The sequence below is a fragment of the Crinia signifera genome, chromosome 12 (genome assembly GCF_055691185.1).
Source record: "Crinia signifera chromosome 12, ASM5569118v1, whole genome shotgun sequence".
NCBI lineage: Eukaryota > Metazoa > Chordata > Amphibia > Anura > Myobatrachidae > Crinia > Crinia signifera.
Genome location: NC_139228.1, coordinates 19,207,106 through 19,231,372, shown reverse-complemented (window position 1 = coordinate 19,231,372; position 24,267 = coordinate 19,207,106). Strand labels below are relative to the sequence as shown.

Here is a 24,267-nt window from a genome sequence, read left to right as displayed (position 1 = left end):
GATCAGAATAAGGCCCTATGTATCTATAGTTCACCTATTCAAATCTTAGCAGCTAAAAATTCTGAGTGTGTTTAATCAGTAACTCAGCGCCTCCCTCACTGCACTGGAACAATCTGTAGTGCCCTTATTGTCCTGCTTTTCATGGAAATACAGAACACTGCACTAGGGTCATAATGTTCTTTAGGTTGTTCTGAACAATTACAGGATGTTATTTAACTGTAGAAGGAACAGGGCCAGGCACATTTGCACAGGAAAAAACGTTTAAAAAGCAATAGTGCTGTTGTAATGTATTGTGTAACAATATGCTCATTTTGATTCAGATCTCACAGAGCTCTTTCCCTAGCTGCTTTGGTGTAAGACTTACGGGGAAAAGGGTTGAGAAATGGATTGTGTGCTACTTGTGTAATAAAAATGAAACAGAAAATATATTATTCTTTCATCATCTGGAGACAGAAATCTTTATTTACTTCCAGCCATCGATATAGCAATACTAAACATACTGCCAAGTAACTCTTCCCTCCTTCTGTTTGCCTGGATGATAATCTGGTGTGGAACCCAGCTGGAAATGGAAGGCCACACATGGCATGTGTTGGCGGATGGCCTTCCATTTCCAGCTGGGTTCCACACCATGGCCCTTATTCTTGTTCACTCGCAAAAGGCAAATGCCATCTCAAACGGACAAAACCATGCTGCACTGCAGGGGGGCAGATGTAACTTGTGCAGAGAGTTATATTTGGTGGGGTTTTACTTCAAAGTGAGATCTATATTGCAGTGTAAGAATAAAACAGCCAGTATTTACCCTGCACAGAAACAAAATAAAATAAAAACTGAAATATAATTCTCTCTGCACATGATACACCCCCCCCTCCCCCCCGGTGCACATGGTTTTGTCCATTTGCAAGTGAACCAGAATAACCCCCCCACCCCCACCCATGAGTATGGTTCTAAGGCAGTGATTGCTAGCTAACCTTGACACTCCAGCTGTTGTTAACTACACATCCCAGCATGCCCTGCATCAGTTTTAGCATGGCCAAATAGTAAAACTGTAGCAGGGCATGCTGGGATGTGTAGTCCAACAACAGCTGGAGTGTCAAGGTTAGCCATCACTGTTCTAAGGTCTCACCATTCAGAAGAACTTCCTAAATACACTGTTAGATTTGGGTAAATAAACAATTTAGATTTGGGTGAGTAATTTTGTTTCTGTGCAGTGAAAATACTGGCGGCTTTTTATTTACACTGCAATATAGATCTCACTTTGAAGTACAACCCCACCCAAATGTAATTCTCTCTGCACAAGTTACATCTGCCCCACCTGCATTGCACATGATTTTGACCATCTGAGAAGGAATTTGCAAGCTAACCAGAATAAGGACCATGGGGTGGAGGGCAGCCGAGAGAAGAAAGTTCAATCTAGAAGCCCATATAGAAGGGGCATGTGCATATTGAGCCCACTACTTTGGGAAGGGGCGAGGCAATGTTCTTGTGTAATGTCTTTAAACACAACTATAATGCACATAGCATGCACTATTGGGGGCTCTGGCTATGCCACCTTTGGGGGGGTCATGGGTATACCTCAATGACAGGAAGGGGCAACGCTGCAATTACATGTCTGCATGATGGTGACTTTCTCCCAGGGAGTTTTAAATAGTTTACTAATGAGAGCATGACCAGTCCATGTTCTACCGGTAACATGCCACCCATCCCCACTCTTGCCACACAACTCTGCATTGTTCCCTATGACCGGCAGCTCATAAGTGCTGGGTGAGCTGTCAGTTTATTAAGATTACATAAGAGACTTTCACGGAGGGTCATTTTAATGTCGTTATAAGTAAATATTTTTTACATTTTTTTTAACATTCTATCACATTAAATGAATCTATATTTCATAGGCCCAGAAAGTTCATATTTTAAATTGAGTTTTATATTTAGAATGTTTGTAAACATTGTAATCAGAGATTACATGCATACTACAAATACACAACCGCCGTTAACCTTCCCGTAATTAACTGTATCTATTTGATTCACCCCAGGCTATACTATTGTCTCCAAAAAAACAGTGTGAGAAGCAGCTGCGGCTCCCAGCGGCTTTTCGGGGGACATGAACGCAAAAACATACAGGTTTCACCCAATCTGTATGTTTTTTCCCCGAGAAAATGGATTTATTTTTGGGCAACCTAATAGGCTGCCTGAAAATAACATCAAAATATCTAGAGTAAAAAAATATATATCATTTTTCCCGGTAATTGAATACCACCCTGTGCTATTCAAATGGGTCGGCTTGAAACTATTAGAAAAAGACTACTGCGTAAAGAGACCAAGGCGGCTTCTTACTTTCATAGAATCCCTCACCCCAGAACTTAAGTGCCAAATATAGAATTGGTTCCGTTATACATCTTGGTATGAGAGGCGTATTTTTTTATCACCCAAAAGCTAAATTATGTAATAAGGATTGGGTACAGGAGGTGTAAACCTGTGCTACAGAAGCAAGATCAAATGTATTTGTAACCCACAAGCTAAATGAATCCCTGTTTCTGGCATATGGATTCAGGGTTAGGGTTACCTGCTAACCATCCCTAGGTGGGGGAACTGTATACTCTTGTTGTGTATTGTATACATATCACCATGTATAGTTGCTTTCGTGGTTCTTCTTCGGATTGCTGTTATTTCTAAAGTGTTTATGTACTTATTATACTCTTGATTCTTACACGGTTATGTGATTTAATGTGTGTTCTCAGATGACTAAAGAAATGTTATGTTCAGTAGTAGTGGGGGTCATATGCAGTCTTGGTCATATACTGTATGTCACCCCTCTTGCTGTATCATCTGCCTTTTGAAAAACATAAAATTCCGCATGAATATTCTGAATACATAAAACAGCCACCATGCGGATAAAAAATGCACTATGATCCAATAATAATTTATATAGCGCTCTTGTTCTCCAATAGGATTCAAGGTGCTTAACAGATAAAATGAATGTAATACAGTACAGGAACAATGAAGGACAGAAAAGCTTTTCGTAAACTATACTTAAAGGAATTACAGAAATGAGTTAACAGGAAAGCCTTGAGTCTGTTTTTAAAGCATTGTAGAGTGGGTGGGGGGGTCTCTCGAACTGTGCGGGGAAGTGAGTTCCATAGAGTTGGAGTCACATGGCTAAATGCTCGCCCCCCAGATGAAGTAAGGGAGATTCTGGGTATAGAACAGCTGGGTGTTTTTGAGATTGCAAAATATCAGTTATTCCTATGCCATTCTGGTGACTTTATTTTTGAACATTTCTGACAAAATACCATTATCTTGTTTGCATAAAAAACACACTTGGATTACAAAAGTAGTAATATATGAATTAATATATATGAAGAAAACGATAGTACTGCCACAAAAGTTACTGCAAAAAGTTGTAAGTAGCAATTCAATAATGAGTGATGTGACCATAGAGTTGGTCTGTACTTCTAGTGTGTCTTCTTTAGACATAACCAGGTATTGGGCACTTCATAAGTAGCTCTCTTCACCCCAGCCTCATCATATGGAATGTGCCAGGAGTCTTCTGTAGCCTGAACGATTGTGTCATAGCACAGGACTGGCTGTAAGGGATGAGAAAGAGAAATGGTTGGAAAAGGTTAGAGGTATATCCTTATATATAGTATGGTAGGGACAGCATACCTCCACATGAAGAGAATATGGATGATCCGGTCCAGGTTTTAGAGCAGCAGCATTGGGAAACTGATGTGATCAGGGTTTGGCTGATTAGCAGCACCTGTGCTCTCCTGATATAAGTGTTTCCAGGGCAGAGGGTCATTGCCCAGGAGGGTGGCATAACTTCCCAAGTGATAGGCCAGGGGTGTGGGCTACGGCGGGGACAACTGGAGCCTTCTGAAGAGTAAGTACTATGCCGTGACACCTGTATGCTGCAACTCTGTAACCACCCTTGCTTATGCTGTTTACCCGCTACAAAATACAAGATCAAGACTTCATCTTATCTAGTGTATGCAATTCCTTGTCACAGCAGATTCAGATTACAGATGTCATCCAATACAGGTTTTTTTTTTATCCAGAAATAAGTGAACCAGCCCCATCGGAACTCCCAATACATTTTAAGTAGATAATGTTCACTTTTATAGTTAGATGAGTTTGTATCCTTGAGAATCTACTTTTGCAAGTCTGTATTATGTTCCTCTTCCTGCAGGTCCACACTATTTCATTGAGACGTTGCTGCATAAGGATTTAAACCTAGCGGGAGAGTGAGGGTCTTGACTTTTATAGACATTTAAAATAATTAGTTACGAAGTCTAACTTAAATAGTACGATTAAAAAAGGCAATTCCCGAAAAAAAATATATATATATTGAAGGAAGGTCATTAAAAGGTTATTAAAAAGAATGCGTCTTCCTTCCAGAAGGGATAATATTCACAATAATTGAACTCTAGAACCAATGTGTTACATTCTCTCATTCTAACATAGGCGAGTTATATTTTATGAGTTATATTTGTTTCTGTGCAGAGTAAATACTGGCTGCTTGATTTTTACACTGCAATTTAGATTTCTGTTTGAAAACCCCACCAAAATCTAACTCTCTCTGCACAAGTTACATCTGCCCCACATGCAACACAGCATGTTTTTTTTTCCATGTGAGGAAAAAAGGTGCTTTGCAGTCCGGTCTGAATTGGGCTATAAATTCTTGATCACGAGTGTAATATGCTAGTTAAACAATTTAATAATCTGTAAAGATTAGTTCCTTCCTTTACAGTCTAGAACAGTGATGGCTAATCTTGGCACTCCAGCTGTTGTTGGAACTACACATCCCAGCATGCCTGGCTACAGTTTTGCCATTTGGCCATGCTAAAACTGATGCAGAGCATGCTGGGGTATGTAGTCCAACAACAGCTGCAGTGCAAAGGTTAGCCATCACTGGTCTAGTATGTCCTACCTACCCAGAAACGAACATCCTGTGCGGAAGAAGGAAGCACTAGCTGGTGTCCTCTCTGCCACTTGAAGAAGAGATGCTGCATCCCAGGATCAGTCAGACAGGCCTTGTGGTCCCTTAGTAGGTCTCTGGTCAGGAAGCAGCAGTGACTTCCGGAGCTGAGGCAGGCGTACAGCAGGAAAGGGTCGTCCAATGATCTGTGCATTCCAGGTGAGAGGGAAGCACATGCAATTAAAGTGAAGTTTGTTTAGCACACTTTAATACCTATATGAATTTCCCCCTAATATAGAACACGTTTTCATACCCCCACTATCCACGACGGCGTGGAGTTGATTTTATATAGTGTGGAGAGCGCAGCGAGCCCCGCGAGGGGACGCGTATTACTTTACATGTATTCCGCGTCTGCTCGCCACGCTTTGGGCTCGGTGGCTCACTGCGCTCACCACTCTATATAAAATCAACTCCATGCTGACGTGTATGGTGGGGGTATGAAAAAGTCAGAGGACGCGTACCGCTGCGCTCGCCGCGCTTCGGGTTGGCATTGATAGTGGGGGTGGCGTGGGGGTGCTTTTAACATTGTAAGCACCCATTACGGTGCTTATACATTTAATAATCTTATAGGGGGGCCATTTAACATTGAAAGCACCCATTAGGGTGCTTATACAATTTAAAATCGTATACCATCGCATTGTATGCCATATACAATAGTATACTATTTTAAAATTGTATAACATCGGGTGCCGTCGCATCGCATGCCATTGTATGGCTTATGGTATACGATGCGATGGGCGCCGTGCTAGGAACCAAGTACCCAAAAAACACATCACACAAACATGTCGCACCTATAAACAATCTGCCTACTTGGCGTTTGTGCAATTATAAAGAAAATACATAATAATATAAAACAGATCTCTTGTGTATGAGAAGAGCAGGATACACAGTGACAGATATATCGCTGACCCGTCGGCCTGTGTGTAACAGCAATACGTCTGTGAGCATTGTCGGCGTTGTAGCATAGTCAATGGGCGATATACTTTTATATATTGAATGGTGTGCTAAGCTGTGTGTGCAGGCAAACCGCTGCCCTACACACAAGCTGCAAGTCATTCACATCGCAACTGGACAGGCGCATGTATGCAGGACACCCTGCCCCATCTGACTAGAGATAGATCTGCAGATAGTATGGACCCAGCTTCAGCGGTCACAAGACTATTATGTAACAAATTGTCTAAGAAATGGGGAAGTATTAACTGACAGGAAATAATTATGTTCCCAACCCCTCCCCCCAACACACACACTTTTTTCCTTTCTATACCCCCCCATTTTGATTTCATTTATGAAACTTAATAAAACTTAGATAAAAACAAGTTGAAGAATTTCTACCAAGTACTGTACATTGTACTCACATGTTATCGAGGAAGAAGCAATCGGCACATTTCTGCAGGTGTTTAATGTCTCCCTGTAACCATTGCTTGGTATTGACTAACATGTGTTTTCTACCCAGTACTAGAACACGCTTCCCTTTTGCAGCTAGGGAAGAGACCACATCCAGGAGCTGCAAGAAGTGATGGAAAACTGGGATTATACACAGGGTTGGAGAAAAACCAACAAAAACAAAGGTAAATATATCTGGCCACTGCGGACATTCACAATAAACTTGTAAAGACAAAGACTAAACTGTAAATTACTTTTAATTAGGCACAATTTAAAACAGTAAAACACCAATAACGCAGTGGTTATCAAACTTTCTTGAATCACGGGTGCCACACAGGGGAGTGACAGTACGAGGATAAATCGGCAGGGGTGGAAGGGGGTGCCAGGGGCGATCACGCACCCACCCCACATCACGCAGGGAGAGAGAGAGAGAGAGAGTAACGACTGCTACTGCTGGGGTGAGAGGCTGCTACAGTATTAAGGTACAAATACATACATATATGGAATGATATAGTAATTGGGTGCACTGGTCAAGATCACTTTAGAAAACTTAACTATTTTTAGTCAATAAATAAATGGTTTCCCTAAAAAAAGGGATTTTTGTAAGAACTTACCGTTCGAATCCCTTTCTCTGATATGGTCCTGGTGACACAGCTTCACATTGGGATGTAGGAGGGTCCGCAGGAGCCAGGCACCTATCCTAAAGCTTTTGGAGGGTAGGCTCCTCCCCTACTGCATCCCAGATTCCTCAGTTCAATCTTTCAAAGCCACTGGAATACATTAACTCAGTACAAACACCTGCACATATTATATGCACAATTTTAAATTTAACTTTTCAACCAATTATAACATGAAACATCATGAACACTGGCATACTTACTGAGCGTAAGGGAGGGATCGCTGTGTCACCAGGACCATATCAGAGAAAGGGATTCGAACGGTAAGTTCTTACAAAAATCCCTTTTTCTCTTTCAATGGTCCTGGTGACACAGCTTCACATTGGGACGTTCCAGAGCCGGTCCTTTTGGGTGGGTACGCTCAGGTCTACAGTTTTCATCACTGCTTGCCCGAATGATGCGTCCACCGACGCGAACTCATGGAACCTATCGAATTTGGCAAAAGTATGAACAGAAGACCAAGTGGCAGCCCTGCAAACCTGCTCAGCTGTTGCCCCATGTCGAACCGCCCAAGAGGTGGCAACCGACCTGGTGGTATGCGCATTAATCCTGGCCGGTACAGGCCTACCAACTTTAGTATATGCAAACGCAATAACAGAGCGCAACCACCTAGCAATGGTCTGCTTAGAAGCAGGCCAACTAAGTTTGTGTATGTCATACAAACCAGTAAAGTATCAATCTTTCTGACACTCTTAACTCTGTCCACATAAACGCGCAAGACGCGCACAACATCCAAATTCCTCAATTTGTCCCTTTTCCTAACAACCCTCTGGGGGTTGAAACACAGGCAGAACAATCTCCTGATTTAGATGAAAAGCAGAGACTACTTTTGGTAAAAATCTAGGGGTACTGTCCGAAAGGCAGCCCTATCATCATGACATATAAGGGAGGAAGACTTGAAGAACAAAGCAATCAACTCCGATATTTTTTTTTTTTTTTTTTTTCTGACGCCACCGCCAACAAAAATACCAGCTTCCCTGAAAGGAAACTAAGGTCAACCGACCTTAACGGCTCAAAAGGCGCCTCTTTAAGGTACTCCAGAGCCAGAGATAATTCCCCTGGCGCTACTGGTTGGTTGTAGGGAGGTTTCAATAGATAAACCCCCTGCAGGAAGGTCTGTACTTCTGGTTCTAACGCAATCCTTCTTTGGAAAGAAAAATTGACACGGTCGAAATATGTACTCTGAGTGACTGAAGGCCTAACCCAGAGGAAAGGCCCTCCTGTAAAAAACTCCAACAATTTTAAATCTCGATGTGCGTGACCTCTGTCTTACACACCACCAAATATAGGTCTTCCAGGCCCCAAAATAATTTACAGAAGACACTGACTTTCTGGCTTTCCTCATTGCGTTAACCACCGCCTCTGAGAATCCTATATTCCTCAAAATGGCGTTTTCAACAGCCAGACCGTCAAAATTAATCGAGCTGAATCCAGCTGGTTGAACGGTCCTTGTTTTAGAAGGTCTGACCTCAGAGGTAGACGCCACGAGTCCACAGAGAATCTCTGAAGCCTCGAGTACCAGGATCTCCCTGGCCAATCTGGGGCCACTAAAATTACTGGAATTGTCTGGGCCTGTATTGTTTTCAACTCTCTTGCCAGCATTGGAACTGGCGTTAAATCATAAAGAAGATTCCCCTCCCAGGGGATAGTCATGGCATCCACTGCTTCTGCCAGTGGATCCCACGTCCTGTCATACAACCTGGGTACCTGATGGATGAACCTGTATGCCTTCAGGTCCCTATCCGGGGTTTCCCCCTTATTGTAATCTAGTGGAATACTTGTGGATTCAGCCTCCATTTTCCTTCCATCAGTTTCTCCCTGCTCAGGAAGTCGGCCTCTATATTCTCCACTCCTGGTATGAAGATTGCTGATAATGCTAGAACATTCTGTTCCGCCCACAAGAAGATTCGGGACACCTCCCACATGGCCAGATTGCTGTGTGTGCCTCCCTGGTGATTCAGATACGCCACAGCTGTGACGTTGTCGGTCTGAATGCCTAAAAGGGAGCTCTTGTAATCTTTTCTCCCGCCAGAGAAAACCTCTTCCACACAGCCCTCAGTTCCAAGATGTTGATCAGTAAGGCAGACTGTAAAGTATCAGTCTTTCTGCTCTAAAGTCCACAAGCCCTGCAGACGCAGGTCCACGACTACTGCCCCTCAGCCTCTGAGACTGGCGTCGGTAGTGACTACCACCCAGCTCCAGGACTGCAGGGACCGACTCCCCCGAAGGGAATCCACCTCCATCCACCATTTTAGGAAGGATCGAGTTTCTGAAAACAACACCATTTGTTCTGACCTCATGGTCTGAGTGTTCCCTGTCCACTGGGACACTCTAGAGTGGAACCTGGCGAACTGTAACGTCTCGAAAGACGCCATCATCTTCCCCAGCAGTTTGAGGCACCTCCATACTGCTGTGCTCTGAGACCCTAGGATCTCCTGTACCAAGGCAGCCAGATCCCTGGCCTATGCCTCTGGTAGAAACACCCAATGCAACTGGGTATCCAGACCAATCCCCAAGAATTGGAGTCTCTGTGACGGCACCGATTGAGATTTTTGTAAATTTAAAAGCCAGCCGTGAATCTGCAAAACCTGATGGTTTCTGCCAAGTGACTCTTCACTTGTCTGCTGACTCTGCTTTAAACCGCATGTCGTCCAAAAATGGAATAACCATGATTTCCGTCAGTCGAAGCACATCCGCCATTTCTGACATTATTTGGTGAATACCCTTGACGCTGTGGCCAGACCAAAAGGCAACGCCTGTAATTACAGGAGAAGGTCTCCTATTGCACACCCCAATAGTGCCTGATGTTCCGGGTGGATAGGAACCTGCAAGTATGCGTCCTGGACCTTCATGGACGCTAAAAATTCTCCCTGGTCCCGGCTTAGCAGCACAGACCGTAGAGACTCTATTTTGAAATGGTCTACCCACAAATGGCTATTAATGCCTTTAAGTTTAGGATCAGCTGAAAGACCCGTCTGGTTTGGGCACCAAAAACAGAGTGAAATAAAAGCCTTTTTTCCCTCCGCTCTGGGGACCGGGACTACCACACCCTTCGCTAAAAGAGAATGAGCCGCTCCCAAGAGAGCTGTACGGAGCCGAGCCTCCTTTGGTAGTGGTGTAGGAATGAACCTTCTCGGTGGAAGAACTTTTAAGGGAATCTTTTAACCCTGGGTTATATTTCTAACCCAAGCGTTCCGGTCTAACAGTGCCCCTGCGTCTCTGAACAGTGACAGACGTCCCCCCTCCTTAAACACCGCCGGGCAAAACCCCTGGCAGTATGCGGAGGATTTTTCCTCTCCTATGGTTTCTTATAAAAAGAACCAAATTTTGACTTTGGGGCCTTGCCCCTGGAGGACTGAGACTATCCCTTAAAAGACTGTCCTCAAAAGGACGCACCTCCTCTAGGGGAGGGCCGAAAGGATGGCCTGAAAGCAGAAAACCTTGATGTCTGCTTGGCTGCAGGGGTAGGCAGGAAAGTGCTTTTTTCCACCTGTGGCCTGCTTATTAATCTCTTCCAGTTGTAAACCAATAACAGCTTTCCTTTAAAAGCAAATGCCTCTAAGCCTTTTTAGACTTGTTATCTGCCTTCCAAGCTATAAGCCAGAGCACTCTCCTGGTATTCCAACACTGAGGAAACTCTGGCAGCCATTTTGAGAGCTTCCTGCTCAGCCTGAATCACCTTTCTGCAGCAGCATTAGACTTCTCTGCATAGTAACAACACACACAAAACAGTATGTCAACTAGAGCACAGGTCACTGACCCACCAATCCTGGCCTTAGAGACCCAGACTGAAGCCAATCAGAGGACTTGCTTGCTTGAAGGCTTGCACTGGTAGCACAGTGGCTTTTGACAAGTATACCACAGAAGCCTCTACCACTGGAACATTTTCCCAGAGGTCTGCATGATCCTCAGGCATGGGATACAGGCTTAACCATCTATTTTGGCATCTAAAGCCTTTTGTCAGGGGTTTTCCAATAAATCTTGTAAACCCTTGTCTGCAGAGAGATATCATTTCCCTCACGCTGTCTCTTAAAAACAACCTTAGCAGGAGTTTTTACTTCACAGACAAATTCAATGCCTGTTTACAGCAGTAATCAAATCCTCCACCCCTGAGGGTGAGGACTCTTCAGAAACATCACCCTGAACCCAGGGTATGTCTGTGTACTCTCCCTCCTCATCAGCAGCTAATAATGGCACTGAATAAGACCTTTTAGGGGTCCCCCCAGAATAACCATAAAGCTTGTCAAACAAGTAATTTAAACCTGCTGATTCCCATAGCAGTATCCTGCATGGCTTGTATAAGTCAGGATCTGTCTGGGTCCGAGGCAAAGAGCTGGCCAGACTGCTGAGAGAATGGCCCTGGTCTAGGGAAATTACCAGCCATCACTCTGCCTGTCCAGTAATGCACCAAAGCATTTTCAGACCTGTCTCAGGGACTCAGCCCTCGCAAGGTCCGATGCACTACCCTCTGGGGTTCACTCCCCATGGGTTTCACAGCAGCGCATAAAATACAAAAGCCCCCCTTAGGGACAAATTTCAGTGTACAACCACTGCAAGCGCTCAATGCATTAAAGGCTCCCTCCCCCAAAACCACAGACTGTTGCTCAGACATGATGTTCTCAATAACACAGTCACAGCATTAAATGTACATACATTATATACAGTGTACTCAGCCACTTAGCTTTCTGTAGTCTTCAGAATGGGGAAAGCGAAGCCCAGGAAATCCAATCACTCTGTCAGGATCAGTAAGCCAGCTCAGCTCCGCTGCAAGCGTTCTGAATGGCGCCAAAAACAGAGTGAGGGAAGGGACCAAGTCCCTGCTGCTGCGGGGTCTGTGACTTTTGGCGCCAACTACCCCCAGACAGCCGCTCCCATTGTAGGATCTCCTCGTTCCAGTATCTCCCCCTCAGCTGGGGACCACTCGGAACATGCCTGTAACAACACTGCTGTCCTCTCAGTATAGGAGCTCAGTGTGTAAGCTCCGCAGAAAATGGCCGCCGCCATCACGGAGCGCCTGTCCCCCATGATCCCCACCTAGCGTGAAGCCGGTTTCAGAGCGCTCCGGAGCCCAGGCAGCTTTTTAAAAGAAGCTGTAAGCGCTGCACAGGGAGGCCAGACAGCGTCTCCCTCGTGCACAGTGAGCTGACAGGACTCGTTTCTGTCAGCTCCTGCTGCGCTAGCAGTGCGAGGATTCACTAATGAGAATCCTCACACTGTGCCTACCTAGCTAGTGTAGAAGTTAATAAAATAATAAAAACCCTAACTAACTCTACTCCTTCGGCTGCTCCAGCAGCCCTTTAGAATAGCACCCACTCCAGTGGGCACCTAACACGAACTGAGGAATCTGGGATGCAGTAGGGGAGGAGCCTACCCTCCAAAAGCTTTAGGATAGGTGCCTGGCTCCTGCGGACCCTCCTACATCCCAATGTGAAGCTGTGTCACCAGGACCATTGAAAGAGAAATAAAAAATTATACAGAATACATAATATGGGGAAATATTAAAAACATATAGGTGTGTCCCTCACGCTCCTCCCTAGGCAACTACATCCCAGGCGCTCCTCACTAGGCGTCTGCACCCCATGCGCTCCTTCCTAGGCAACTGCATCCCATGCTCTCCTCACTAGGCGCCTGCACCCCCTCCCTAGGGGCCTGAGCTCCTCCTTAGGCACCTACACCCCACACGCCACTCCCTAGGTACCTACTACACCCCCCACACGCACCCTTAACTAAGCGCCTGTGCCCCACATGCTCCCCCCTAGGTGCCTGCACCCCACACGCACTCACCCCCTGCACTCCTCCCTAGGCACCTACACCCCATGCACCCTTAACTAAGCTCCTGTGCCCCATGCGCTCCCCCCCAGGTGCCTGTACCCCTCCCTAGGTGCCTGCACCCCATGCATTCCTCCCTAGCCACCTGCACCCCATGCACTCCCCCTAGACATCTGCACCCCATTCACTCCTCCCTAGGCACCTTCACCCCTCACCAGGTGCCTGTGCCCCACGCGCACCCCCTCTAGAAGTCTGTGGCCCACCCCCCAGGTGCCTGCGCACCCCTCACTCGGTGCCTGCGCCCCTCACTAGAGGAGCCTGCGCCCCAAGAACTCCTCCCCAAGCTTCTGCGCCCCAAGCACTCCTCCCCAAGCTTCTGCGCCCCAAGCACTCCTCCCCAAGCTTCTGCACCCCAAGCACTCCCCACCAAGCTTCTGCGCCCCAAACACTCCCCACCAAGCTTCTGCGCCCCAAGCACTCCTCACTAGGCACCTACACCCTTAACTAAGCACCTGTGCCCCATGCGCTCCCCCCCAGGTGCCTGCGCCACATGCGCTCCTCCCTAGGCACCTGCACCCTTAACTAAGAGCCTGTGCCACATGCGCTCCTCCCTAGGCACCTGCACCCTTAACCAAGAGCCTGTGGCCCATGCGCTCCTCCATAGACTCCTGCACCCCTCACCAGGTGCCTGTGCGCCACACGCTCCCCCCCTAGATGTCTGCACCCCTCACTAGGTGGCTGTGCCCCATGCGCTCCTCCCCAGGCGTCTGCGCCCCACGTGCTCCCCTCTAGGCATCTGCACCCCATGCACTCTCCCCTAGGCATCTGTATTGCTTTATGTAGATTTAAATTTTTTGCAAAAACGTAAACTGATTTAGTTAAATACGTGAATCATGTGCATACAGCAGTAATGAGTAATGAGTGAAAACGCGGGGTCTAATTAAGCCATCTGGTAATTTCTGCTCTCAGCATCCCACGGTTCTATATTAAAACTTATTTGGAAGGGGCAGGGTAAGTAGGAAGTCTAGTTCCTCTTTAGCGACCTATACAAGTCACAGGGTCTTGGCTTTCATTAGTAGCACAGAATAGACTATAAATGTTTTCAAACTTTTACCGTTAATTTGGCTTGGGGAACTTGGTTAACCCTGGGGAACTTCCACAGGACGTCCTCTCTGACATCCAGAAATCAGTCATTCTGTGATAGAGCAATATGTTCACAGCGTGGTAAATACGCCAAAGATATCCGTGTAAGAAGTTATTTTCTATGGTTAAAATCTTCTAAAATGATCCATAATTGTCTGGGAAAACCTCAAAGGATCACAACAGATAAAATTAGATTTTACAACTCCTTCGTAAGACGGAAACTTTAAAAAAAAAACACTACTTGCAAGGCACCGGGGGGGGGGGGGGGTGTCATTCTAGTTTGCGGGGTGGTCGACTGTGCGCTCGCACAGTATTTTGTGTGCATGTGCAAGTCCACTGTGCGAACGGCCTTGGCGATATGCAATGTCGCCGGGCCGTTTGCACATAGCGATGCGGGGCGAAGGCGTGGGGCAGCGGACACGTTTTGCGGTGGGTGTTCCCATGGGAATGCGGGCAGGCCGAGGGTGGGTGGCTGAAGTCACATGACTTCAGCCTCCCGCCCTGTCTTCGGCCAAAAGCCCGCAAATATAAGTTAGTCTCCACTGACTTATATTTGCGAGCACTGCAGAAATCATTCAATGGTCGGCGTCTTCGTGTAAAAATTCTGGTGGCGGCTGGGGGTGATCTCTGGGACTTGGTAAGCTGAGAACCACTGTAAGTGCAAGCTACATAGATACTGCAAGCTACATTTTGCTGGGGTTTCACCCAAATAACATGTTAATTGCTACCATAGACCTTTATGAATATACAGGGTCCATAAGTGTGAAAAACTTTTTAGGTTATGTCACCAGTATGGCGGCCATCTAGAACTCAGCCATCTTGTATATAACTACAATTTTTCGACTGGGAAGGAAGTCATGTGACATGTCACAGATGCAGAATTTCATAAAAAAAAGATGGCTGACATAACTTAAAAAGTTTCCCCCCACTCCCATATCAGAATTTGCAGACACTGGATTAATATTTCCATACGTATTGTTATAAGGGTGTTTCCACAGGTATGGACCGCCCTGTGCTTTATTTTTAGGTGTGACTATTTTCGGTCTACTGGAGAAATGAGGAAGCAATGTGGAAACGTATCAGCAGGAAGCACACATTAATCTACAAGTCAAAAAAGCAAGCTTGCTAGGAAGTCCATTTGTTTCACTAAACAGGCCATATTACTCGTTGATATACCACACATACTTGGACATGGGGTAAAACTATAAGGCCGATATCCTGTTACCTGCCATCACTGATCATAAGTAATAGGCTTGCTTGGGGCTATCTAATTTCCCCCCATTACCCGGCAAGGTTTAGGACACCTGCGTTACGGTTGACAGGTGCCCCACCCCAGTCCTTTTATGTACGCACTTGCAAAGTTTACTTTATACATTGATTTATTTGTTATGCCTTCTTTTTATAACTTTCAGCAAAGTTTACATATTGTCAAACAAAGATGAATTGATGTCCTCTAACATTATAAGTGACGTGAAATGATTAAAGACAACATTCCTCTGCCCTCCCATACACCAATAGCCAATCACAGGCATTTACAGATATGTCCTCATACATCTTGCCTCAATGCGCCACACACAGGGAGATGCCTTCTGCTGCATGGCTGACAGATGCAGTGCAACTCCGATAGCATCAGCTGACTTTTTTTGCAGAAAATAAGTCTTATTCACATCACTTTGCATGACGCACAAGCAGACTCTGCTGATTAAAATGCTGCGTCTATATTATGTGCTCGACCACGCCTGTATCTGCATACAAAATGGAATGTCAGAGAAAACTTTCTAGCATATAATTCTGTATGCAGATACAGCCATTGTCGAACACATAATATAAGCATTCTGCAAATCGTTTTAATCAGCAGAAGCTGCTTGTGCGTCCTATTGATATCATTTCGAAAATAAGCCATATTTTAATGGAAAAGTAGCAGAAAAAGATGCTGGTCCCTACAGAGTCATGCCATAGCATTGCACAAGTAAAAGTGCTGCTTAACGTGCAAGACTAGATGTACCTTAACGCATATGTGACCCTTTGTGAATGACCAACAGTAAATGGTAGTCCCAGTTACTCCATTTGTTAAGACCTTTTTTTCCCTTTAGAACTATGACCGATTAAGAAAGTGTTGCCCATACCAAAGCATGTTATGAAGGAAAATGCTGTCTGCGGTCCTCATAAGTCATTTTAACCTACTGATAGAATTATATAGAGATGAGATGTTGGCAAAAACAAAAGCCCAGATAATGATTTTTACAAAGTTAAACAAAGATTGGAATATTTCCTTTTCTGCAATAGCTACATATGGGGCAGCCCCTGCCTGAGACTGTACTCACAATACAGTCTGTAAGGACGCAGACTCTAGCCTTGCATTGTGTATGGGAAACCACCTAACAATTTGTATGGGGTGAAAGTGCGGAAAGGCAACAAGACAGAGGTACAAAAATAGGTCAGGTCTGCTGGGTGGCAGGAAATACCCTGTACTAGTGGGATGAACAGAGCACAAGTCAGGTCAGACGGCACAGTAACAATGCCACATATACAAAAGAGGAGCAACCAAAGTATACAAATATAAACCACACATCCCAACAGTTTGCAATGTTCTACATAAGTCAGGGCTGGGCAACACCGGCCCTGCAGATGTTAGTGAACTACACATCCCAGGATGCTTTGCATCAGTTTCAGCATGGCCACATAGCAAAACTAATGCAAAGCATCCTGGGATGTGTAGTTCACTAACATCTGGAGGGCCGGTGTTGCCCAGCCCTGATAGAAGTGATATTTAGTTCAGGGTCACAGTGATGGCAGTACAGGGTCACAGTGATGGCAGTGCAGGGTCACAGTGATGGCAGTGTGCAGGGTCACAGTGATGGCAGTGCAGGGTCACAGTGATGGCAGTGCAGGGTCACAGTGATGGCAGTGCAGGGTCACAGTGATGGCAGTGCAGGGTCACAGTGATGGCAGTGCAGGGTCACAGTGATGGCGGTGCAGGGTCACAGTGATGGCGGTGCAGGGTCACAGTGATGGCGGTGCAGGGTCACAGTGATGGCGGTGCAGGGTCACAGTGATGGCGGTGCAGGGTGACAGTGATGGCGGTGCAGGGTCACAGTGATGGCGGTGCAGGGTGACAGTGATGGCGGTGCAGGGTCACAGTGATGGCGGTGCAGGGTCACAGTGATGGCGGTGCAGGGTCACAGTGATGGCGGTGCAGGGTCACAGTGATGGCAGTACAGGGTCACAGTGATGGCAGTGCAGGGTCACAGTGATGGCAGTGTGCAGGGTCACAGTGATGGCAGTGCAGGGTCACAGTGATGGCAGTGCAGGGTCACAGTGATGGCAGTGCAGGGTCACAGTGATGGCAGTGCAGGGTCACAGTGATGGCAGTGCAGGGTCACTCACTGCAGCCAGCAGGGCTCCAGACATCCTCCATCTCTGCGCCACAACTCAGTCCAGCTCCGTGTGCGGCACCGTTTCCCCCCCCCCAAGCCCACTCGGCAGCCCCCTCAGCCCCACACATTGGGCAAGTTCTCCTCTGCGCTTTAATGGTGAGCGGATTTGTGTGGGGCTGCGTCACACAGCATCATGTGTCATCAGAGGCTGTGCGCTGTGGCACGCAGGAGCAATGCCCAGCCGTCCTGACAACCGTGCACCACAGGGCACGGCAATACATATTCCCCAAATCTCGAGATTGAAGCGCCCAATCCTGGGATTCAAATCCCACTGATTTTGCCCCCAAATCCCGGGATCCCACCAATCCCGGAACTGGCCACCCTACTGCAAACCATGACAAGTTTGCAATAAATTTCAGCTGCTGACATCCTCTTCACAGAAGGTCGACCAGCCTTAGGTTGACATATGACAAATGTCGACATGGCTTAGTTTGACAGGGTCAGAAGGCCAACACAAGCATTAGGATGACATTGAGAAGGTTGACAAAAAAAGGTCGACTTGGTTTGTACCAAATGTCGACTCAGTCTACATGGACACGTGCACCGCGTCCCCCCGGCACACTATTTTATTCTCCTCCGAGCCCTAGTGGAGGGTAGGGCATGAAATACCGCCAGTCGGCACATGGCTGTTAAAAAAAAACGTGAAAAACCCCATGTCGACCTTTTGACTGTCAACCTTCCAAATGTTGATCTAATGCTTGCGTTGATCTATTGACCCTGTCGACCTAAGCCGTGTTGTTCTTTTGCATGTGTCCACCTACGGCCTATCGACCTTCAGTGGCCGACCCAACGCATGTCGACCTAGTGACCGCAGAAATCTGACCAAACTACACAGATCAATGTGTGACTATGGGGGTTATTCTAATTGGTTTGGTCCCCTGCGCGTTCGAAGGGGGACTGATGTTTTGCACAGACGCAGGGTGCGAACTACAGTGTCAACGGGGGAGGCAACGGGGGGCACAGCCCATGGGAATGCCCAGCAATTCGCCCGGTGACGTGGGTGCGGGGGTGGGCAGAAGAAGTCAGCGGATGTCAGCTGCCGCCTGCTTCCTGCACAGGGCGCTCGCAGATAGACAGAGGTGTCTCAGATCTGCGAACACTGCAGAAATCATTTGATGTTGCCGACTATCGTATGATGTCCCCCCAGCGCCCAAGGCAGCGAATGGAGGATTATGCAGGGGATCGTGACATGTGAAGGGGGGGGGAGAGGAGCAGCCGGGGCCCCAAGCCCCGTTATCTTACACTGACGCTGATATGAAGCGCAGTCTAAGGGCCGTAAGACGAAACGGCGGTCTACCTACTCTGGTCTGGATGGAAATTGGACACAAATAGAAAACGTTACGCACGTGACGGGTCTTGTTACCTCACTGGTAACATATCATATGACATAGGGGTTTATAAAGGAGTTTATTTACTAAGATGGGATGTTGCTATTGGCAACCAATCGGATTCTATCTATCAGAACCATGAAGCCCCCAGGACCTGAGGAAGGTGAAGGTGGTCAGTGACACTAGTGCCGCCTTCACCATCTTTTGATGTGAGTGGGTGCTGGAATTAATATGCAGAGCCATGGGGGGAGGTTGTGGAACCCCCCCCCCCCCACCACTTTAATTCCTGCAGTAGGGTTAGAATGAAGGTTTGAAGTTCCAGGTGAAACATAACCACCCCAGGAAAGGTTGGCACAACTCACTGGGCAGCAGGCAACTAGCCATGCCAACAGGCAAATTCCAAAGTACAGAAAGTGGTTGTTTGGCCAATAAAATCTAATTCTGTCTAACGGGATCATAAAGAGGGGGGGGGGGGCCTGTATGAAATGTGGAATAATTGAAGCACAGACAGAATATAGTTAATGTGTGAATGCCATAGCAATAACTATATGAACCCTTCTGCAGGCTGCCGCTTCCACCACATCTGTCGTTCAAAGTGTTCTGTGTCCTTAGGGGAATTTTTTGTGTGGCATACATAAACCCACATGAAAAGGCAGCGGAGATCTACGGGGCTTTCTGAGTACAGGACTAGAACACAGAACTCTATATAGTTATGGTTTCACAATAGACGACTCAGTCATAATCTATTTCTTGGGTTTTTAGGAAATGTTTTATATCACACATATAGTGGTCTAACTTTGTGCGGGATATTCTCTCAAAACACCCATTTCTGCGGGATGACCGCAATCATTGAGTCGCTGAACATATGGAGGGACCACAGCAGATCTCGCTGATATCTCTGATGGTAGTCGCTGCAAAGCTCGGGGTTGTGGAGTTTTCAGATTTACTAAGTTGCGGAATACGCAGCATTCTGGAGATTTGCCCTGATAGGATAATGTCTAAAAGGGGATATGGTCGTTGGTCGACCTAAAGATGGTCGATAGTCTTTAGGTTGACATACTGCAAGGTCGACATGGGCCTAGGCCGACACAGGACAAGGTTGACATGGTCTAGGTCGACAGTCAAAAAGTCGACATGGGGTTTTTCACTGTTTTTTTTTAGCTGACATGTGTCGACGGGCGGTATTTCATGCCCTACCATCCACTAGAGTGTGGTGGGAGAATAAAATAGTGTGCAGGGCACAGCAAAGCACCGTGCCCAAAGCATGGCGAGTGCAGCGAGACATCCTGTGTCCATGTCGGCTGTGTCGACATTTGGGTCAAAAAAACTGTAAAAAAAAACACCTTTTGACTGTTGACCTAGACCATGTCGACCTAATGACCCGTCGACCTTGTCCCATGTCGACCTAGACCCATGTCAACCTTGCAGTATGTCGACCTAATGACCGTCGACCATCTTAAAGAGGCCCAATGTTCATGTAGGTGATACATAGGTTTAGACAATAGTGAATCCATGTCTGGAAATAGGTCTTTTAGTGCTCTGGAAGGGGGCGGTATAAATAAGAGCAAGTGAGCCGTTTTCTATCACAAGCCTAGAGAAAGACAGATCTTCTATCGAAACCGGTCGGCCATTTGGGGAAAACTACGCAGAGGATTTGACTCTGGAGGATAAGAGGAAAAAGAAGAACATATCAGGGACTCCTGGTTGTTACATCTATATGCCTTTCTGTCTACAATTCTTTGTGGACCTTCTTACTCTGTGAGAGTCCTGCTGCATTGTTACCCCATTTTATTTCATTGTTGTTTTGGAGTATTCAAAACTGCGTTATGCTATTACCGGTTTTCTCTGATTCCATACTGTCATCCCATTGGAAGTCGAGTAATTGGATGCCGGTGGTGACGTCAATGTCCCTCCCCATACGCTATATGTCTACCAAATGTAGACCAACTTAAATAGTACGGGTCCAGATATCCTGGCAAATCTAAATATTTGAAAATCCAAGGAAAACGGACAGTGATTCTCTACTGTATATTTCTGTTTGCTTCTTTTGGGGGTTTCATCCTTCTGAGGAGGATATATGAAGGAGGAAACATTCTAGATCATCAAATCAGTGCCTGGGAACACTAATTATTTTGTTGTCTAAACATTCTCACTCTCTATCTCTCTCTGCTGCTGCATTCCTTCATTGTTAATTAACAGATGATACATCATGCTCATAGCTGCTACGTTTATTCCAGACATGAAACAATCCATTTAATGCGACAATGTAATATTCCCTCAGGCCCTGTTATATTATACAGCTTCTGGCTGTTTGCCTCAGGAGGAAATCTATGGTAAGCAACCAATGATGTTCCTGATGCAATGGAAGAACATTTCTAATGGAACTGTGGTTATTTCATGGCTGCCAGCAACCGGATGCTGCATTCTGAATGCCTGATCTGAGGGCGGACAGCTTCTATGCAGCAGCAGATACCCAGCAGTGATATCCGCAGCTCAGCGGATGGGCGCATGCACACAGCTAGGAAGGATTCTGCGCATGCACTCAATGTAACCAAGCATGGCTATACCATCAGATGGTTTTGATGTTATGCGAGGAATAATTTTTTCACAGAAAGAGTAGTAGATAAGTGGAATAGCCTCCCAACAGAGGTGGTAGACGCAAATACAGTAGTACAATTTAAACATGCTTGGGATAAGCATATTGATATCCTTACAAAAAAATAAGGATCATGTATGGTTTGAGGTAACATGTTTAAAAAAAAGGGGCAGACTAGATGGGCCAAGTGGTTCTTATCTGCCGTCAAATTCTATGTTTCTATGTGATGTTATGTTAAGCCCTGCAACCAATTGATGGATGCCAGGCTTCCGATGTTTATCAATAGTGCCACACATGCAGTACTACACAGTTTCACTTGGTGTTTCTGGACACCAACCTGGATGACAATGGAAATGCCCACAATAGTGTAGCTCGACGCTCACTGGACGGAGCAGGACACGCCTCCACATATCGTGCTAAGGGCCAGATTTATCAAGCTTCAAAAGTGATAAAATGGAGAGTGATAAACAACCAGCCAATCAGCTCCTACCTGCCATGTCACAGGCTGGGTTTGAAAAAGAACAGGTAGGAGCGGATTGGCTGGCTGTTTATCACTCTCCACTTTATCACTTTTTGAAGCTTGATACATCTGGCCCAAAGTGTTTTCATTTTACTACAGTAATAAGACAATAAACTGCTTTCTTTGGATTTAACGGATCCTTATTCCTCTCCCTCTTTACCTCCCCTCAATCCTTTACCTCTTGCATTTTCCTTTTACCATTTACTCTTACATGTTTTTTTCTATCAATCTGATCTGTTCTTTACCTTTTACGTGTATTTCGGTTTTATTGAAATGTAGCTCTTCCTTATTCACTTCAGTTTTATGTAGATCTTGCTGGTTCCTTATTTGTTTATGTTACCTGTTCCTTATTCCTTTACTTCTGGTACTTTATTACTCTTTACACTATAGTGACTTATGATGAGAGCCTTATAACATGCGATCCAATATTTATATATTCTATTAAATAGAATTAATAAATTGTGATTTCCTGTGATTTCCTGCTATTTTCCTTTCTATATAAATGATACCAAAGGCATGTGTTCTAACATACAGTGCTCCACTGTGAGGAGCACTGCAACCTCATTTTATAATGGAGGGGAATATCAGGGGCAATGCGTGAAAATTCATTTACATTTAAATGTAATTTAGCATTTAGCATTTTGCTAAATCCTTATATGGTAAAGCAAACCCAAAGGACAAAGCCATTCTGATTATACTGCAGATTGCACACATGTTGTAACAACATTTTTCCAGGATATGAATAAGGAAAAAGCTCAAATGAATTGAGTTTCCTTAAACGGAACACGGATGCGTCTTCCAGCTCCAAGATTTGCATAGTTTTTATTATCTGTAATCTCTCAGACTTCAGCGGAAAGGTTACATTTATTATTTAATATAGGAAAAATGGAAGAAAACCAAGCGATATCTGCAATCGGCAGGGTATTACACTTCTGTTACAGTGTCTGAACTTTCTCAGTGGGCAAAAAAAAAATAATCTAAAAACTCATGTCGATTTTCGTGTGTCAACCTTGGTCATGTCAACATTTTGGTTGTGTTTACCTTTTGTCAATCTCGACCTATTGACTGTCGACTAATGCTGGCCATACACTATGCTCACAAACTCAGGAGAATTGTTTAAATGGAATAGGTCCAACTTTTTATTCCATCCAACCAACTAGTTGGATGGTTGGAGGAAAGTTGGTCTGATGTATGGGCAGCATTAGACAATTTAGACCTACCAACGGGTTAACCCAAAATACAAAACGTAACACTGGCAAATGAGTAGTCATAGCAACTAGAGCGATCATTATAAGCAATCGCAAACTTTACATTCACTTACTTAACTGAATTAGATCAATTATGTGTATGGTTTTGCATATAGGGGGTCATTCAGACCTGATCGCACAGCTGCGAATTCGCAGGTGGGGCGGGCGATTATCGATAGACTGCACATGCGTACATATCGTAGTACACATGCACGAGACCATCCTGCGATAAAATCCTGCTACTTTTTCGATCACTGGCCGTACACAAGTTGATTGACAGAAAGCCGGAGATTGTGGGTGGAAAGCGCCCGTTTTCTCGAAGTGTCAGGGAAAACGCAGGCGTGCCAGGCATTTGAGGGGAAGTTGTTGTAAGGTCAGGTCTGAATAACCCCCAGTCTGTAGTATTGGCTGCACTTCTATTTAAGTGTATAGTAACTTCATTATGGTAATCTATAAAAAAAATACTACATGTAAATCTTAATGATAATACTTCTATAAACAGAGGCACACTTATTTTCCCAACGTTGCATGTGCATTTTTCTGGCAACGCCTTTGGATATGTCCCAATCTGTCTTGTGGCATTTACCTCTGAGGTAGATATTAACCAAGAACGCTCTGTGAGTGCTTTAAGTGTATAACACACACCCATAAACAAGTTCAGCATGTATATGATGGAAAATCCCCTTTAGTAGAGATTCACAACGTGTACAGTTGTCACAGTGACAGTGTAAACACACAGACTGATTGTACCACAGTTTCCTTATAAATTTTTTTTGCCGTTAACCAACGTTACAAAACACTTAGAAATACACAATCAGAACTGCGTATTCACAATTGTGACTAATCCTAGTGCATTGCATAACAACTTGTACGCACCCAAAAAAAAACAAAAGGTAATTACTGAAACGAATAGTATGATAAAGGGGGAAATTTACTAAGATGTGTATTCTACTTCACATGTGATGTTGCTATGGGCAAATTTTCCCCAAAGTGAGTCACACGGATCTCCATTCACAACGCACATGGTGAGCTTTAGCACACCGCGCATACACCAATGTGAATTTACGCATTTCTGTAATGTCTGTTGAACAGAAGGTGGTCGGATTGATCCTTCTGTAGTGTGCTCGTGCGTAATCGCTCTGACTTGTGGGAGTGTCAGGGCTGCAGACAGGGGGGTGCTCTGGAAGGGCACGGG

The 24,267-nt window shown here is 45.4% G+C and overlaps 1 protein-coding gene across 1 annotated transcript in view; it reads right to left on the bottom strand.

The window, feature by feature from the left end:
- Positions 1-1,053: 1,053 nt before the first annotated feature.
- The window catches only part of PRORP (protein only RNase P catalytic subunit), a 45,689-nt gene continuing 22,475 nt past the window's right edge, over positions 1,054-24,267 (bottom strand). Inside the window, exons 5-7 of the mRNA XM_083167046.1 lie at positions 6,328-6,476; positions 4,929-5,118; positions 1,054-3,581 (exon numbers count right to left, since the gene is read on the bottom strand). Of these exons, the coding sequence (XP_083023172.1) occupies positions 3,450-3,581; positions 4,929-5,118; positions 6,328-6,476 (471 nt within the window). The 3' untranslated portion in view covers positions 1,054-3,449. The remainder of the gene's footprint in view (positions 3,582-4,928; positions 5,119-6,327; positions 6,477-24,267) is intronic.